The 17,882-nt window shown below is 36.8% G+C and overlaps 2 protein-coding genes across 6 annotated transcripts in view; both read left to right on the plus strand.

The window, feature by feature from the left end:
- Positions 1–2,644: 2,644 nt before the first annotated feature.
- The window catches only part of LOC120481355 (fibroblast growth factor receptor 1-A), a 32,636-nt gene continuing 17,398 nt past the window's right edge, over positions 2,645–17,882 (plus strand). The window contains exons 1-7 of one of the 4 annotated variants that reach the window (XM_089119281.1): positions 2,645–2,817; positions 4,557–4,678; positions 5,761–5,933; positions 7,501–7,624; positions 11,250–11,440; positions 11,640–11,784; positions 12,638–12,811. In XM_089119281.1, the coding sequence (XP_088975407.1) occupies positions 2,816–2,817; positions 4,557–4,678; positions 5,761–5,933; positions 7,501–7,624; positions 11,250–11,440; positions 11,640–11,784; positions 12,638–12,811 (931 nt within the window). In that variant the 5' untranslated portion in view covers positions 2,645–2,815. The remainder of the gene's footprint in view (positions 2,818–4,556; positions 4,679–5,760; positions 5,934–7,500; positions 7,625–11,249; positions 11,441–11,639; positions 11,785–12,637; positions 12,812–17,882) is intronic. The other 3 variants (XM_089119282.1, XM_089119283.1, XM_039674977.2) reach the window with 3 other exon arrangements.
- On the plus strand, positions 15,087–17,230 carry LOC148973621 (uncharacterized). Of its 2 annotated transcripts, XM_089119177.1 has the most exons (5): positions 15,087–15,575; positions 15,721–15,917; positions 16,011–16,170; positions 16,657–16,754; positions 16,963–17,230. In XM_089119177.1, the coding sequence occupies exons 2-5, from the start codon at positions 15,735–15,737 to the stop codon at positions 17,020–17,022; spliced, it is 501 nt and encodes a 166-aa protein (XP_088975303.1). In that variant the 5' UTR covers positions 15,087–15,575; positions 15,721–15,734; the 3' UTR covers positions 17,023–17,230. The 2 variants fall into 2 exon arrangements, with proteins under 2 accessions (XP_088975303.1, XP_088975302.1); XM_089119176.1 differs by having other exon boundaries at positions 15,087–15,917.

The raw sequence follows: 17,882 nt of genomic DNA on the forward strand, positions 1-17,882 counted from the left end.
GTGTCGAAATCAGGCAATAAATGTCAGGCAACACGATTCCTGGCTGCATGTCAATATACATGGATCACTGGATCTTTAGTAAGTTGTAGGGAACACTATATTGAGTCCAATGTTTAGTTTAAATTGATAAAATTGTTCGTTTTAGATGCATTTTCACAGTTTCCCCTTTTAAAGGAGAACTCCGGCGCAAAATGAACCTTTGGTCTAATTACACATTGTTACCTAGTCAACCGTTATCTGAGATTTGTTTTCATGATTGCCGAATGTAAATAGTTTTATCTCTAAAAACAGTTTAGCCTATAATGCTAGTATAACGCCAGTCTATAGGGCATAGACAAATAAAAATCGCTTGTTATTACCCCTAACAAGGCTCAAAATAGCCCCACAGTAACATGGTAGCATAATAAGGGTCCCTACATTCAAACCGAAGCATTGAGAACTTTGTCAGTGTCCAAACAGTTTAATAAGAAGATATTTTATACACAGTCAACTTCGCGAATACAGGAAGAAGCCATCTTGGAAAAATAGTCTCTACCAGTCGATCTACGAACGCCGACCCAAGTGCGCTGAACTGTGCAGAATCTCATAAAGTAAAAATTCAATACAATTTCTCCATTGACATTTGAGATATAAGCCATAAAAACGTAACCATACGTGGTAGACTTAAAACCAGCTACGGCTGTACTAAGTGATTGCATACACTGTAAAAATGAATATTCTTTATCTAATCAATAAAATTGTGGCAACAGATTACAAGCAATATTATTTATTAAATTGAACAAATTAGAATTGAGTAATAGTTAATCAAATTAACATTCTAATTAATTCTAATTTGTACAATTTAATTAATAATATTGCTTGTAATATGTTGCCACAATTTTATTGATTAGATAAGTAAGCATATTATTTTTTTCAGTGTATGCTCCTATAAACGCCAAAAGTTCATGGGGCACTAAGCTTGTTTTAAGATAAATGCCTTTTATTCACGATGTATTGGATAAGTACTTCATCATTTGTATTAGATCAGTACGTCATCTTTAGAATATTGTCTTTGAACTTCCGTTTTTGCGGTCGCTCTGTATATTTCTATGGCATCGCTGTCAAGGAGTAATTAGCTGGTGAAGTGGATTTACTTATTGTAGAGTTATGTAATGTAATGTTTCTCATAAGCATTGTAATGCAGATGTCTTAACAAATGTCAACCGGGAAATTTTTATGAGCAGTTCATTCATACCTATGCAAGATCGCTGTGAAAATACAGACCGGAAGTCAAAAGACAACGAGCGCAGAGCTGAAAAGGGGCGGGGCTACACAAGGCCTATAAGTTATAACAGTGGATCGACAGATTTGAAGTGTTTCCCCTTATTACAGCGACTTGTTTGTGCATGTTCTGCAGACAGGGTGACCATCCTCGATTAAGTTTCCCTCAGGACTTTTGTAAAAACCAAAATATGACCACACCTCAGATTTGGTCCTCTTAAAAGGCTGGAAAATCTCACTTCCTTCCGCCATTCCTTCTCGAATAAAAAAATAAACAACTTTGCACGCTTGCGTCAGACTGTGGACATGATGATTTATAGTGAAATCATCCCTATATCAGACTGATCTCATGAAGTAGCGCGTGTATGACACGCCAATTCGTATTTCCATTTTTGGCGTGCTATCAACACGCATAATCGCTTTTCAGCGTGTTTATGAACGCCGTTGACTTAACGTTATTACTCTATATATAAATATATGACTTCCCTCAACCCCGTCACTGGGGTTAATGGCATTTATGAGTGTACCCTTACCATCCTAGGAAAAAAAAGATCGCTCCCCAGATGTAGATCTACATTTTGCTTCGTTTCGCTCGGACATTTGATGTTATTTGATGACAATGTGTGCTACGCCACATTAATGGCGTAGACATACATGCATACACGCGAAAAGCTCAAAATGGGTAGAGATAACACGCCACTTGACTCGAAAGTGGCGTGTATGTTTACGCAAAAGTCATGATGTCATGTTGCCTATATGATCAACAAACAGTCTTGAATCCGTGGCACGTTTTGCTGGATGCTAATTCTACAAGGAGTGAGCAAGGTTTGTCTGGTTAGCATGAGCAGTTAGCCACTGATGGTGGATGCTTTACTACGTTTCGTGATCCAAAAATCTTTACTTGTTGATGGCCTTGCTAAAAGGATAGTTTTCTCCATAGTGCGAGTGTGGTAGAGTCTCGCTAATGTTCACTGAATAAAGAAACCCAGGATTGATGCTTCTGGAGAACTTCATAAACCGCTGTTTCCAGCACCGGAAATCCTATATAAAGATGATAAACTGCTTTAAAATGTTTTCTTGGCACACACTACTGTAGTTACAGTCCAGATCAATGTTGAGTTAACCGCATAGCAAAGAGATTTCAAAGCACGCTTTGTTGCATTAAATAACAACTCAGGGATTGTTGAGCAATCCATCCAAGTGCTCCAGCGGTCCCCGGTGGTTAACAAAGGATATCCAGAAAAATACCTATAATTTAAAACTTAATCGACTAAAATAACTAGCTTTTGGGGTTTTGTGGTGTGGTGGGCCATTGGTTCTGACCAGGGGTACGCACAAACACCCGTGTGTTAGTGATGGAGGTGGAGTCAGACTGCCAACTGAAATTGGTTGTTAGTCTAAGAGTCAGTCATAGTGATAATCTTCACACAATATTTAGGACGAATACATCTGTCAGAGGGAGAAACGTGGAGCTTCGACCAGTGAATATTTGGGAGCCAGTTATTTTATGAACATCTGAACCTGAGCTGGAGTTGTCTTGATTTCAGAAAGAAAAATGTGAGTACACAAAATGGACTCTCATGTTGGTTTGTAATAAAAACACATGCTCTTCTGTTCTATTGAATTTGAATAATATTATTATTATTAATATTAAAGAGAAGAAATAGAGTGTATATGTTATGTTCTGTATAAAGAAAAATGCCTTAAGTGTTAGGTCACCACACCGCTATGATTGATCACCATTATTATTTTAATGGACCTTTATCTGTCAAATAGTGGCGCGACGATTGTTTTTTGAAAGTACATGCAAAGTAGATATTGATGAGGTAAAAAAAAACTGCTTGTATAATAACTATTTTGAACACAGAGCATATAAGCCCTATTTTGTGCATTTCCAAGAACTTTTGAGGAAGGTTTGAAATCTGTGGAAAATAAAAAGGTTCTCTATTCTTGCATGATATGCGACTAAATAAATGATGTAGGTAACCAATTCTTAACCGTTTGCTGCTTCTGTTTGAACTGTTGCTTTATTTATTGTTGCCCTAATAATTATCCAATATATCACAAATCCATCAGATTGGTCAGCTGACAAACTTCCTCTACTTTACATCATTTTGCAATCCTCTTTGATTGTTCTGCCCTTACACACACACACACACTCATTTTTTCACCATGAGTCAGTTTTCCCAGAAGAATAAAACAGGAAATGGTTTGGGCCAAATAGCCCCCTTATTTACTGGCAGTCTAGCAACTGGGCCAGCTTTAACCGCCAGTTTGTAGTTAAAAGGAAAACAAAGGAAAATCTTTTAATATTTTATATCAACTAGGTCATAAATTTAGCCTTTATTGTGATATCATTTTATTCCAGTAACCATACAGTTTCTCTTCCCAAATTTCCCAAAAGTTCCAAAGCACAAAGTCCCTCTAAAGGTAGTTATTCTCTAAATCTCTATATATGTCACAGTTTCTAAACTCCCTGAAATGCCAAGATGATTGACAGGGCAGTTTAAACATGTACTACAATGGGACGTAGAAACAAACACGGAATCAAAATGGATGAACGGCTAGTACTGTCGAAATTTCCTGAGCTGTACGATACAATTTTGACATCGTCAGAAAAGCTGTGTCATGGAGACATACTGTATCTCCATTCAAGTTGGCTTGTCAGGTGTTTTAATATTTGTATAATTTCTTCCTTTGTTGTCAGATTTAATGTTTGAATAAATGTTTTATTCTAAAAAAGAACTGAGCTCATGATTCGTGTGTTGATTTCAATGTTATATGTGTACACGCACACACATATATATAATATCATATGGCATAGCGCAGCACAAATCACATTGTATCTGAAGGGCAAGATGTCCTACAAGATGGCTGAGCTCAATCAGTTTCCAGGTCATAGAATGGAGAACGGAGGAGCGAGGAGACGAGGAGGGATATTGAGAAGCACCCCTGTTTAAACCCTTTTCAGTGCAGATCTGTAAAGTTATTTGGATTTTTACAACATTATTGTTGAAATACACAGTCCTGAAAAAGGGACGTTTCTTCTTTTTTTTTTATAAGTAGGCGAATTGGGATGCAACAGCAGTTATTGTACGGGGCGGGACATTTCCCCAAAAACGCTTTAAGCGGTTGACCAATCGCAATAAACTGGTCCAGCCGACCAATTAGAGCACACTGTTCTCTTTGGAAGGAGGGGCTTCAATGAGACAGGAACTAAACAGAGCGTTACAGACAGACTGGGAAGAGAGGTGCTGTAACAATGGAGAAAATGAAAATAAATTATGTTTTTTCAGGGCTGACCGGATGCAGAGAGAATCCTTGATGATAATGATGAAGAAAACCATGATGCTGCTGATCTTAGTACTCCTAACTCAGCCTCTTCAATCACAGAGCAGACCAGACATCCAAGAGGAGGGTAAGTTTTTTCAACAAAATCAAGTGAGATCATTCTCACCCTTCTAACCGGCAATTCATCTTTGCAATCGTAAGATCTTTATATTTATATGACTTTTGTTGTGATTGGCTATAACCTCATCACAATCATTCAAACATCATTTTAAGCTTTGTTTCAGTAAATTAAATAGTGTATAGTTGCAGGTTAGGAGTAGTTATGATGTGGATCTTCATACAGCAATTTATTAAAGAAAGACAAGCAAATAATCCAAGATGAAGACGATAATTCAACAGCACCTAAAGAGACAATAAAACAAAGACAACAAACAAAGAAAGACTTTCACACAGGGCTAGAGTAAAGAAGAAACTAAACACGAAACAGGTGAACATAATGAGTAACGCATCTCCCCAACAATTTCCTCCTCCATAATGTTCTTTTCTTTTTCTCCTTTTTGCTGCAAATCAGCGCACAGACAAGTTTGATCGCAAGCTTCTTGCAGGCTATCATTTTTAATAACAATAGCTGCAGACGTGCGATGGCGACTACCAAACTACCTGAGTGCAAGGAATTGTGGTAGCTAAGTTAGATGGAAACAAACCAGCATGGCGGACCTTACGGGGCTTAATTAATAAACCCAGTCAGTTAGGATTAAACAGATAGGACAAACCACATCTTATATTTCACCAGAGATCTGTGCATTGGTATGAATGCAGCTGATTGAATCTCCCGCTATGAAGTCATCAGTAAGATTCCCAGCCTACTATTCAATGAGAAGATAAACAGCTTGAAAAATGATTGCATATTAAATCGCAATCGCAATATTGGTGAAATTGTTTTTTGATATTTTCCAAAATCTTTCAACCCTAATGTGCACACGGCAGCAACTGAATACTTCCCCAGTGTGATAAGAACAGTGATCTGGCGACTAGTCTTTAGTACAATCACACTCCTGTAACGTGGGCTACACTTATTTTTGCTTTGGATTACTTTTCTAAGATGGTCATTCTCCTAATATTGTTCACATTGTAGTTTCATTTAGTTTCGAAACAGTAGTTTCAAATGCCTCTTTTATTTTTCCCCATCTTATTCTATCTGTTCCTCAGCAATGGCTCCAGTTTGGGCTCATCCTGATAAGATGGAGAATAAGCTCCTCGAGGTTCCCGCCAGCAAAACGGTCAAGTTTCGTTGCCTGGCCAATGGTAACCCTAAACCAACTCTCAAGTGGCTCAAAAATGGCAAAGAGTTTAAGAAAGACCAGCGAATCGGAGGCTTCAAGGTGAGGGCAACTGGAAAAAGAAACCATAGAGAAAAAAAGCATGCATTAAACTCTCAATCAGACACCTGGCATTTTCGATTACTTCATGGCATGCTGCTTTCCTTGTTTATCAAAAACATTATTACATAATTCTAACCTGTTTGCTGTGTTGTACGATTGAATTGTAGTGAAAGATTGTGTATTTCAGTTAACTTTAGTCAGATGCATTTGCATTGTTACTGTGCCTCAAGATGCAACCAACTCTATCTGTGTCTGTAAAGGTGTGAACCAAATACAACTGATGAAACAACATTGCTCAGAGTAGATTGTAGTGTTCATCTATCTACTGACAGGACCGTTTACTATTGTCTGTAGCCCTTTTGTCGTCATGTATAAAATTCTGTCACTCAGACTTATTTGAAGGACGACATGCTAACATTGCAGCTTGTTACGTACTCGTACGTATTCAAAGTGTTGCAATATGGATATGTGTGGTGAAACTCCGGTAAAGAGTGGGATGAGTCCCGTTAGTCTTATTTGGTGTTCGCAAAAGCGTTAAAGAGTCCCTTTGTTTTAGTCCTGAGGATCTAGAGTTCGGACATGCCGTGCATGGTCCACTAAAAGTTTTAAAAGAGGGAATGTTGCGTGAGGCTGCCGAACCTAAGGAAAATATACTGGATTATGTTAGCCGATTCAGAGAGCGCTTGCATACTGCGTGTACGCTTGCAAAAGAACATCTGTCTTTAGCTCAGAGGAGCATGAAAAAGTATTTCGACATAAAGTCTGTTACTCGTGAGATTAAACCTGAAGACAAAGTATTGATACTTTTGCCAGTCCCTGGTTCTGCTCTGTCTGCTCGATTTGTTGGTCGATACGTGGCATCTAAAAAGTTGAGTGAGACCGATTATGTTGTGCATACTCCAGATCGGAAACGGAAATTTCGGACATGTCACGCAAATATGTTAAAGTTGTATCATTCCAGAAAAACATCTGAAAAAATAGATAATCTGAATTCTAATTCTGTTGCTTCGCCTGTTGCAGTTGTTTCAGCACCCACTGCCGAGGATTGCGAGGTGATAGCCATCTACTGGTGAATTGTTTGTTGATGATGGCGTTTCCCTTTATAATGCTCAGGGGTGTGCCAGACTGTCTAATTCTGAAATACTACAGTCATTGCCATTGTTTCTATCTGATTTTATCCAAAGCCCAGAAGCAGGATGTTATAAAAGTAATTTGTGATTTCCCTACGCTGTTTGGTGATATTCCATCTCAAACGACTCTGTTACAACATGATATTCAGATCACACACAATTGTGGACATGGAGTGGCCTGATTCTCACTCTCCACCATAAAACACACTTTTCTTTTCACACTTGGTGCTGCTCTTAAAAGACAATCAGCCTTCTAATGCATGTTGGGATCCAAGTGAATCTGTCTTAATCTAAAATTGAAGAGCTCTGAATCAGATTCACCTTTTTATTTAAATATAATTGGTACATTATGAGGCTATGTTTATTTTTTCCCTCCTGGAAACTGCACTGATTGGACATCCTGGTATCATTCAAAGCTCTTATCTGTTACTGCACAGATTCGGGAGAACATGGGGACCATCATAATGGAGTCGGTGGTGCCGTCAGACAAAGGCAACTACACCTGCCTGGTGGAAAACAAATACGGCAGCATCAATCACACCTACCAGCTGGACGTAGTCGGTCAGTCTTATTTCTTGTGCATTTTAAAAGTTAAAGGAGAACTCCGGTGCCAAATGAACCTTTGGTCTAATAAAACATCGGTACCTAGTCGACCGTTCTCTGAGATTTGTTTTCATGATAATCGAATGTAAAGAGTTAAAACTGTTTAGCGTATAATGCTAGTACTGGGGGCATTGACTAAGTAAAAAGAAATCGCTAGTTTATACCACTAACAAGACTCAAAATCGCTAGTTTATACCACGAACACAGAAACATAATGAGGGTCCATACATGCAAACCGAAGCATTGAGAACTTTGTAAGTGTACAGACCGTAATAAGAAGATACTTTAAAAAAACAGTTCCTCGCGTATACGGACAGGAGCCATCTTAGTCTCTACAAGTCGATCCCTGAACTCCGTTCATACAGTTCAGAAGTTTGCTGAACTTCATACGGTTAAAGGATTAGTTCACTTTTGAAAACTTTTGCGGATAATTTACTCACCCCCATGTCATCCAAGATGTCCATGTCTTTCTTTCCTCAGTCGAAAAGAAATTAAGGTTTTTGATGAAAACATTACAGGATTTTTCTCCTTATAATGGACTTCCATGGGAACCAGGTCCAACCGAGGTCCAAACGACAGTTATAACAGTTTCAGATGCAGCTTCAAATGTCTTTAAACGACACCAGACGATGAATAAGGGTCTTATCATGCGAAACGATCGGTTGTTTCAAAACTTATTCCAAAAATGTAACTTTTCTAAGGACAAATGCTAGCCTTTCTCCATTCTGTGAGGCGCGTTTGCAACGTCACGTAATACGTAATTACGTTCAAAAGGTCACGGGCGACGTAGCCGGAAGTGCAGAGTCAGTGTTTACAAGTTGAACGCATAGGTTGAACGTGCAAACTAACTCAAACGCCGTTTACAAAAAAGGAATTAAAAGGTAAAACAACGATGTCGGACGATTTTGATTCTGTATTTCCGGCTACGTCGCCCGTGACCTTCTGAACGCAATTACGTATTACGTGACGTTGCAAACGCGCCTCACAATATATTACAAGGCTAGCATTTGTCCTTAGAAAAGTTACATTTTTGGAATAAGCTTTGAAATAACCGATCGTTTCGCATGATAAGACCCTTATTCATCGTCTGGTGTCGTTTAAAGACATTTGAAGCTGCATCTGAAACTGTTATTAACTGTCGTTTGGACCTTGAACCATCCGGTTCCCATTGAAGTCCATTATATGAAGAAAAATCCTGGAATGTTTATCAAAAACCTTAATTTCTTTTCGACTGAGGAAAGAAAGACATGGACATCTTGGATGACATGGGGGTGAGTAAATTATCAGCAAAAGTTTTTTCAAAAGTGAACTAATCAGCATGTCGTTCGTGATTTGACTTGTCGAGACTGTTTTCCAAAGATGGCGCCGCCTGTATACACGAAGTGCACTGTCTTTATAAAGTATCTTCTCATTAAACGGTCTGTACACTTACAAAGTTCGCAATGCTTAGTTTTGCATGTATGGACCCTCATTATGTTTCTGTGTTAGTGTGGGGCTATTTTGAGTCTTGTTAGTGGTAAAAACTAGCGATTTCTTTTTGCTTAGTCAATGCCCCCATTAGCATTATACGCTGGACATTTTTTAGAGATAAAACTCTTTACATTCGATTATCATGAAATCAAATCTCAGAGAACGATTGACTAGGTACCGATGTTTTATTAGACCAAAGGTTCATTTTGCACCGGAGTTCTCCTTTAAGTTGATGTAAATGTCATCTACAAGGACAAGCACATGTATTCTTGTGATGGTGTGTGTTAAATGATCCATTCCAAATGGAAAAGTGTTTACGTGAAGCAGTGAATTCAGATGTGTTTGAGACATGGTTAGTGTCTGAGATTAGAGTAAGTGGAATTAGGTAATCCATTTCATACGGTAACTGGCTGGCATCAAGGTATCAATCAAGTCCACATCAGCCAATCAGTGAACCCATGTAGACAGAGGCAACTGTGCCAAACACAGTTTAATCATCTGCACCATAAACACCATTGGAATTAGTCACTCTCACACAAGACACTAATACATTTATGCCATTAAGACCTCCTAGAACAATCAGAGGTTATAATTGTAATAGGACATCGTGTGCAGGATTTTGATCAAGGTCATTATTTTTGGGGGCAAGGTCATTATACTTTTTAAATGTAATTTGTAAGTGAGAGTTTTCAAGAAATGCAAGTGGAAGAACTCATTTCCAATGAGCCTATAGGTTGCAACATTTCCATGCAGCCAGAGTTGTTGAAAAAAGTTTAGTTTAGTTTTGTCGCACAAAAAAAAAAAAAACCTTTATCTATTCATCTTCAGCAATACCTAAAATGTATAAAAGTTAAATCAGGGATCAGCAACTTAAAAAAAGTTCCTCAAACTTGCATACAGATGCACATTTTGGGGTAATCATTCCTCAGTCACACAGCCTCTTTTATTAAGTTAGGAGGGTAACACTTTATTTTACGACCCGCAAACAACTGTGTAAGGACACTGAAATTACGATGTACGTTTCTGTAAATATAGTGTACTTCCGTGTAAGTATAAGGGAACAATATGTAAGTTTGGGGTAAAAAGGGGGTAACAAGCACCACTTTAATTTACAGCCCGCAGGAGTTACACTTACCCTGTAACTACACAGAACAAGGGGGTAACAAACGCTACTTACTATGTAGCAATACGAAACAACACTATTTGCACTGTAATAATTACAGAGAAAGGTACTGTTATCAAAAAAAAAAAGTTTTAATTACACAGTATATTTGCCCTGACATTTAAGTGTCATTGCAATGCAATGGGATAACGCAAGTACTAATTACGGTTACCACATGGTAAGGTCTAAATTAAAATCATAGCAAAAACAAATTATTTTGACTTAACATCAAGTAATCTAGTAAGAAAACCAATAAATTTAATTTTTATCAAAGTGCATATATATATATATATATATATATATATATATATATATATATATAAATGTGTGTGTGTTAAATTTTTAACCCACAGATGGCAAAATTACCCTGTAACATTGCACAAGAACATATTTTGCCAGAAATATGATATGTTTTATAAACAACAGACGTACAATTTTTGCCTGGAATATATTAACAGAATAGGTACCTGTTATTTTTTAACTAATTAAATAATTTTCTTGTATATCTGCTTGTTACCCCTTTATTACCCCAAACTTAACATATTGTTCCCTTACGGAAGTACACTAAAATTACAGAAACTTACACCGTAATTTCAGTGTACTTACAAAGTTATTTGCAGGTTGTTTATCTGTTTGTTACCCCTTTATTACCCCAAACTTAACATATTGTTCCCTTATACCTACACGGAAGTACACTAAAATTACAGAAACGTACACCGTAATTTCAGTGTACTTACACAGTTGTTTGCGGGTCGTAAAATAAAGTGTTACCGTTAGGAGCTATAAATACTATTGCACTCTACTATACACTCCAGCAATATTTCACTACACTCACACAAAAAGCGCTCTCTCGATTTCTTTAAGAGGGATGATCAGGGAAAGGAGTGAAACCAATTTATGTGTGCTCATTTTAACCACACTAGATATAATGTTTGTGTGTGTGTGATACAGAGCGTTCACAGCACAGGCCCGTCCTCCAGGCCGGTTTGCCTGCTAACCGCACCGCAGTGGTGGGAAGTGACGTGGAGTTTGAGTGTAAAGTCTTCAGTGATCCTCAGCCACACATCCAGTGGCTGAAGCACATCGAGGTGAACGGCAGCAGAGTCGGCCCTGACGGACTGCCGTACGTTCGAATCTTGAAGGTAAAACTTCTTTACTAGTCTGAGATTGACAGAAGTGTGCCTATCAATTTCAGCTAAAATGTTCATGTTCCTACACAAAATAATATAGTAACACAGTTTACAATATTTGTCAAACAGCGAGTAAAAATGAACAACTCGTTGTCAAAACTCACTCTCCTCTGGTGGGTTTTCTCAAATCTCTACGGCTTCTTTTCTCTAGACGGCAGGCGTCAACACTACGGATAAGGAGATGGAGGTACTGCAGATCAGGAATGTGTCTTTGGAGGATTCTGGAGAGTACACCTGCTTGGCTGGGAACTCTATCGGCATCTCCTATCGCTCTGCATGGTTGACTGTCTATAAAGGTATCTGTGGTTCTTGCGGTATCTTGTTTTTGGTTGATGGTTTCATATCCCTTTTTAACAGAAGTAGTTTACATGCACTCAGATAATCTGTTGGATTATCACGTAATCAGATTGATGGGTCAATCAGACCGAAAAGACTTCATATAAAATCTGTATGAGCGCGATCCAAATTTAATTTCAATCGTACTGAGATAGGTGGTGTAAACCTGAAAAATCCAAATCAACAGGAAAAAAAATGTAACACCTGAATTAGACTAATTTTGAATCCTTGCGCACATCATGCGCATGTTACATACGTTTTACATCATACAAATATGCATATGATTTTTTTTATGCATCATGTCGAACGACAGACTGGTCAATGGATGCAAGTAAATATTTACTAAAAACAATTCTGACTTAAATGTTAGCTTTCTTTAAGGAAATAACTTGTTTCTTCATTTGCTTAGTCTTTTTCTAATAAGTTATGTACACATGGGTTTTATGTGACATTTAATGTTGTTAAATTAATGTTTATTGCCTTTTAAAAAAATGTCATGTGTATACCATGATGGTGTTTAATGTTTGTGTGAATTGACACTGCAGCTTCTATATAATAATATTAAGTGTCTTAACTGCATTTTGAGCTTCCATATATCATGTGACTCATCACTTCTGTGACAGATATTGATACTTCAATTGGTTGATAATACAACATTATATCAGATAATGAAATATGGTTTATTTCTGTAAATTTAAGTTAAGTCTGTAAGACCTTGTTACCGTAAAGTCTTGCTACCGTATTTTATACGGTAAAGCAACAGCTGCCGGTATTTTACCATAAATTGAACACATTTTTTTTTTTTTTTTACAGAGCAACTACCCTCTCCAGCCTCTACTAGAGAAGAAATGCTGGAACTGCAGAGAGACGTCCTAGAGCTACAAAAGACAAAACTGCAATTAGAGATCGAAAAACTTAAAAAGGAGAAGGAAAATCAAGACTTGTACAACATAATTCTTAACAAACTGTTGCAGCAACAAAGTGAAGGTAAAAACAATAACATCAATTGATGAATTAATACATTTTATGACAGATCTGAAAAGTTTTGTATTTATTTATGTAATTACAAGGACAAATATATTAACAAAATACCAATAATAATAGCAAAATACAATAGCTAATATATTTATATAGCCTAAACAGCACTAGCCTATTACATTACTTTAACTTGCAACTGCTATAGCCTACTATACATATTATCATTTATATTAATAATAATTATCGTAATAGACTAATCAAACATTTTATTATTAATATTACTACTGCTGCTAATATATATATGTGCATGTCCCTAAATGAATGGCGCAGATGCGTGATTTCATTTACAACACCTAAAAATGTAATTTTAGTTCAACTAAATAAATTGAATAAGTTTCATGATTTCAATTAATTGGAAATGCTACTAAAATTTAACTAAAAGACTAAAAATAGACTTACAAAATGTTTACAGCTGGGTGTTCCCTGCACTTTTTAAGTTAATAATTATTATTAATAATGTTATTATTAACAGTTCTCAGATTTAAAGATATGTTTAAAATCATTTAAAGTAAGTGCAACCGCTAAGCTGAAAACAGCCGAGGGTTATGCAGAGGGTTGAAGTGGGCTATAGCTTACCGTGGTCGATTTGGCTTGATTGAATAATGCAACAAAAGCTTAAAGTTCGGTTTTCTTCTCTGTTGTGAGAGATTTTATTGGATTTACACAAGGATTTCCTTTTCCATAACGGAACAGTATTCCATCTTCACCAACACTTTCACATTACAAACATTCAACCACAGCCTCGGTGGCGGTCAAAAACTAGTTTGCCCTTTTCCCTCAGGCAACACCTGTCCTTGATTACAGCTAACCTCCTAAGTAGATAAGCCCCAATTGATGTGCCATAACCCTAGTGCCACCTAATGGCCAAACCTGGACATAAACATTAAAATGGCTCCTACAACACCGGCCGGCCCCCAATTGGAATGGTTAACAAACATTACAATTCAAAACAAACCAAATTAACTCTTTCCCCGCCAGCGTTTTAAAAAAAAGTTGCCAGCCACCGCCAGGGTTTTTGACGATTTTCGCTAAATTTGAATGCCCCCGCTGAATATTTTCTTCCATGAATATATGAAGATGATATATATAAAAATAAAGATCTGAGCCTCTGCTTTTAGGCAAAAAAACGTTTTTATTTTATCTTCATCTGTTCTTTTTTTATTGCCTCTTGAACAGAGGTAGGTTTTGTCAAAAACACAACATTTTGGACAAAAAACTGAGAAAAATGTATTTTTATCAAACAAGTGCATTTAAAAGCAGAATACATTCAGATGTTGTTTCCTTCATATATAAAACTTTCCAAAATAAATTAAAAACATAAAATAAATGTAAAATATATCAAATTTCCCAGGATGTAAGGGAAATGTAACTTTTGCAATAAAACTTCTGCCTCTGCCTCTCTGTGTTCTACCTGTGAATAATGAATACTTGGAATTACAATAAACAGGCCTAGACACACACACACACACATACACACACACACACACACACACACACACAAATACATATTACAATGTGGTAAATGTGCACAAAGAGAGAAATAATTTGACAATTACACCTTCATATTTAGACAGCCACACATAAATGCCTGCACACACACATACATATTATAGTGTCATAATATTAAACGATCTATCTGCGGCACGTCCATGGCTAGCATGAACATCCCAGCAAACACATGACGTAACGACGACCAAAAGTAACGTCAGTATTGGTCGTTGGTTCGTCGCGTCACCAAAAGACTATGCCACGACTATGTGGCAACGTCATCAGAAGGTAGTCTTGTGACCACATCGCTTGGTCGCTTCCTTACCTTCCCACAACGTTGTCTAAAGACCAGGTGATGACCAATCATTTTCTAACCTCCTCACCACGTCTTAGCCACGTCATTTCTAGACTTAAGCAGTTCGAAATTGTTTTCAGATGTTTTATATTTACAGGTGCTGGTAATATAATTAGAACATCATCAAAAAGTTGATTTATATCACTAATTTCATTCAAATAGTGAAACTATATAGTATAATTATATTTAATTATATATATATATATATATATATATATATATATATATATATATATATATATATATATATATATATTATTTAAAAATAATAATTTTTTTTAAATAATATCCATTCACCTGTAGTGTCTCACTTAAGACTCATTCAAGTCATACAGATTTCAACAATTTCCCTTCAGTACAGTAGGGGGCAGTATATGCAACTCAAACGCTTGCAGCGAAGAGCTTCCGTTGCTGGTGTTTAAGTCCCGCCTCACGAACGTGCGCGGATTGTGTTTGAATTTTCACTTTTCGTATCCTTTGACTATCTTCTAGTGTTTTATTTTACACACTTTCCTATCTTTTCAGTTTTTAGTTACTTAACGTTACAGCAGTACTTTAACATATCAATCGAAAAAAGAAGAAATACACCATTGCTTCACGACGAAACACAGGTAAGTGTAAAAACAACCCGCCGTAAGGGTCCCACACGTTCTCTGTATATTAACCAGGATCTCTATTTCAAATGTAGTTTTTAAATGGCTTTTTAACTAGTTAGGTTTAATTGTTGAGTAGACAGTGTTGCGTCTGTAAACTTTTCTGTTTATAGAACTTGACAATCACCTAACTTTGTTTTGAACATCTTTTCAAAAACATCAATTGGCTACCATGACTCTATCTCCGCCTTAACCCAAACGGTTACAGTAATACAAGGTATGTTAATTTTTATTGTGGGTACACTTCTGTCATTGTGGGTACAAGTTGTTCAGTCATGTAACTGCAATGTGTTATCTTTGCACTTTGTACGTTTCTGACCTTCATTTTAATGTCTTTGAAATATTTTGTGTTTCTGAAACAGAGACACTTAAGACAATGTTGACCCGCCAGGATGTGATGTCAAAAAACATCCAGGAGATACTTCTCCAGTTAAACCAGATTGGAGGGGCCAGACCGGGTCCGGAGACCCCAATAGAAATCGATGTGGCCCAGTCTTTTGAAGAACTTGCTGTCTTGGAGGCAAAACTGAAAGATCTTCCGGACTACAAGAAGAGATTGGTGGGTAATGGTTTAAACATAAAGTATCTTTTATATAGAGCTAAATATTTACCGCATTACTGATTTTTAATTTTCTGTATTTCCTCTGTGTAGACACACCATCTCAGTCTGATTGGTGGAGCCAACCCGGGAGAAGTTACAAGGCGTATCATGCGGGCTGTTGCTTCTAGCGGTGTCTGGAAAAACTACAGCCTTCATGGGAAGAAGGGGAAAAAAACATTGCTGCATACAGCAGTGTACCAGGTTATCAAACGTGAGTTTAATATTTGGTAATAATTGTGTGGATGTTCCACAGCACAAAAAATTTATTTATGCTTGTCTAAACATTTTCTGCTTTAGAATTGGTTCATGTTTTAAAATATAGCTTGCTGTTTTCAAATCTAAAAGACAATATCAAAATGCCCTTAATATATGAAGAGTTCAGATGCAAAAGCCTCTAAGTGCCATTTGAAATTTTCTTCTAGAATGATCATTTTTATCAAGCTTGTACATTTAAGTTCAGTGATTTCACTTAAATGGCAATGATAATTACCTATTAATTGGTATTTAAGTGAAATTGCTGAACTTAAATATACAAGTTTGATAAAAATCATCATTAAAGAAGAAAATTTCAAATGGCATTTAGAGGCTTTTGCATCTGAACTCTTCATATATTAAATGAGTCCACCACTTGTTTTGTAAAACATTGTAATCACACAAGAAATAAAAAATTAAAAAAAAAATGCATTCTACACAACAGGGGCTATCATGCTGAGTCGATCCGGACTACAGGACAAAGCTGTGGAGGAACTCGTCACAAATGTTTTAAAACATGCCCCAGCCCACAGTAAACTACAGGTACAAATATACACTTCTTGTGAGCATTTCACTTAAATGACTGTGGCAATTGACTATTACTTGTAGGGATGGACCAATACCACTTTATGGAATGAGTATAGTATTTCATTTTTGCACTTGCCAATAGTGTGTACAGTGTACCAATACAAAATCTTGACATTGAATCTTGAAGTTCTGTTCACTCAATTTATTTAAATTGTTTGTCTAGGTGCAGTCAGTCCCAGAAGTGGCGGTCCAGCAACAGGACAATAACCAGCAATTGACGTGAAGACCTTTTTAAAGTGTTTTAAATAGTGTGTTAAACTTTTCTTTTTTTTTTTTTGCTTTAATGTACAGTTGTTCATTTTTTCTCATTTGTTTTTAAAGTGTTTTAAATAGTGACATTTATTTTTTTGCCTTTTTTGCTTTAATGTATAGTTCATTTTTTTCCCCAATTTGTTATAGTGTCTATTCAATTATGTTCAATAAAATCTGCAAAAACACTTTTCAGTTTTTTCAATTATTCTACATGTTTTTTTTAACATGTTTAACATTAACAATAGTGAATGTTTAAACATGTTTTTACCAATTGTTTGAGTAAAATGTCACAATTTGAACAGTAAAGCTACTTGAAACAAACAAGTTCTGAACAAGAACCACAATTATAGATGTTGCTGTGGCAGTAGTGGCAGGTAAATGGTTGTCAATAAACCACTGCAGAATGAATATATAATGAAAAAGTCATCAAATGACCAATCCGCGACCAATAACACGGTCGCAAAGTGACGTACTGAAGACGTACTGAAGACGTTGTCACGTTGTCGGTTGGCGACGTCGTAGCGACATCTTTTGGTGTTTCACTTTGACAGTTGTGGCGACGTCATATGCTAACGTAAGTGTGACTAAAAATGACCAGCACGTGACGTCGTCACAACGTAATATTGTTTGCTGGGATGTGCATCTCTCTCACTGACTACTTCGTCCCGATCAGATTCAGAATTATCAAATAAAGAGTGATCGGACTCCGAGTCTATTAACCTCCAGTACTTCAGCCATATACCTCTGCATTGTCTGTCTGATACATTCTCACTACTCCACTGTTTGAGACGATTGCAATCTGTTTCTCTAAACAAAGAGTTGCGCAATCAT

Source organism: Pimephales promelas, chromosome 14 (genome assembly GCF_988280905.1).
Source record: "Pimephales promelas chromosome 14, fPimPro1.hap1.1, whole genome shotgun sequence".
In the NCBI taxonomy this organism is placed as follows: Eukaryota; Metazoa; Chordata; class Actinopteri; order Cypriniformes; family Leuciscidae; genus Pimephales; species Pimephales promelas.

Bases quoted from the DNA above. Each gene is read 5' to 3' on its own strand.
- LOC148973621 (XM_089119176.1), top strand. From the start codon at position 15,645: ATGTGTTATCTTTGCACTTTGTACGTTTCTGACCTTCATTTTAATGTC. The intron at 15,918-16,010 runs GTGGGTAATGGT...TCCTCTGTGTAG, and splicing joins CGGACTACAAGAAGAGATTG to ACACACCATCTCAGTCTGAT. The intron at 16,171-16,656 runs GTGAGTTTAATA...TCTACACAACAG, and splicing joins AGTGTACCAGGTTATCAAAC to GGGCTATCATGCTGAGTCGA.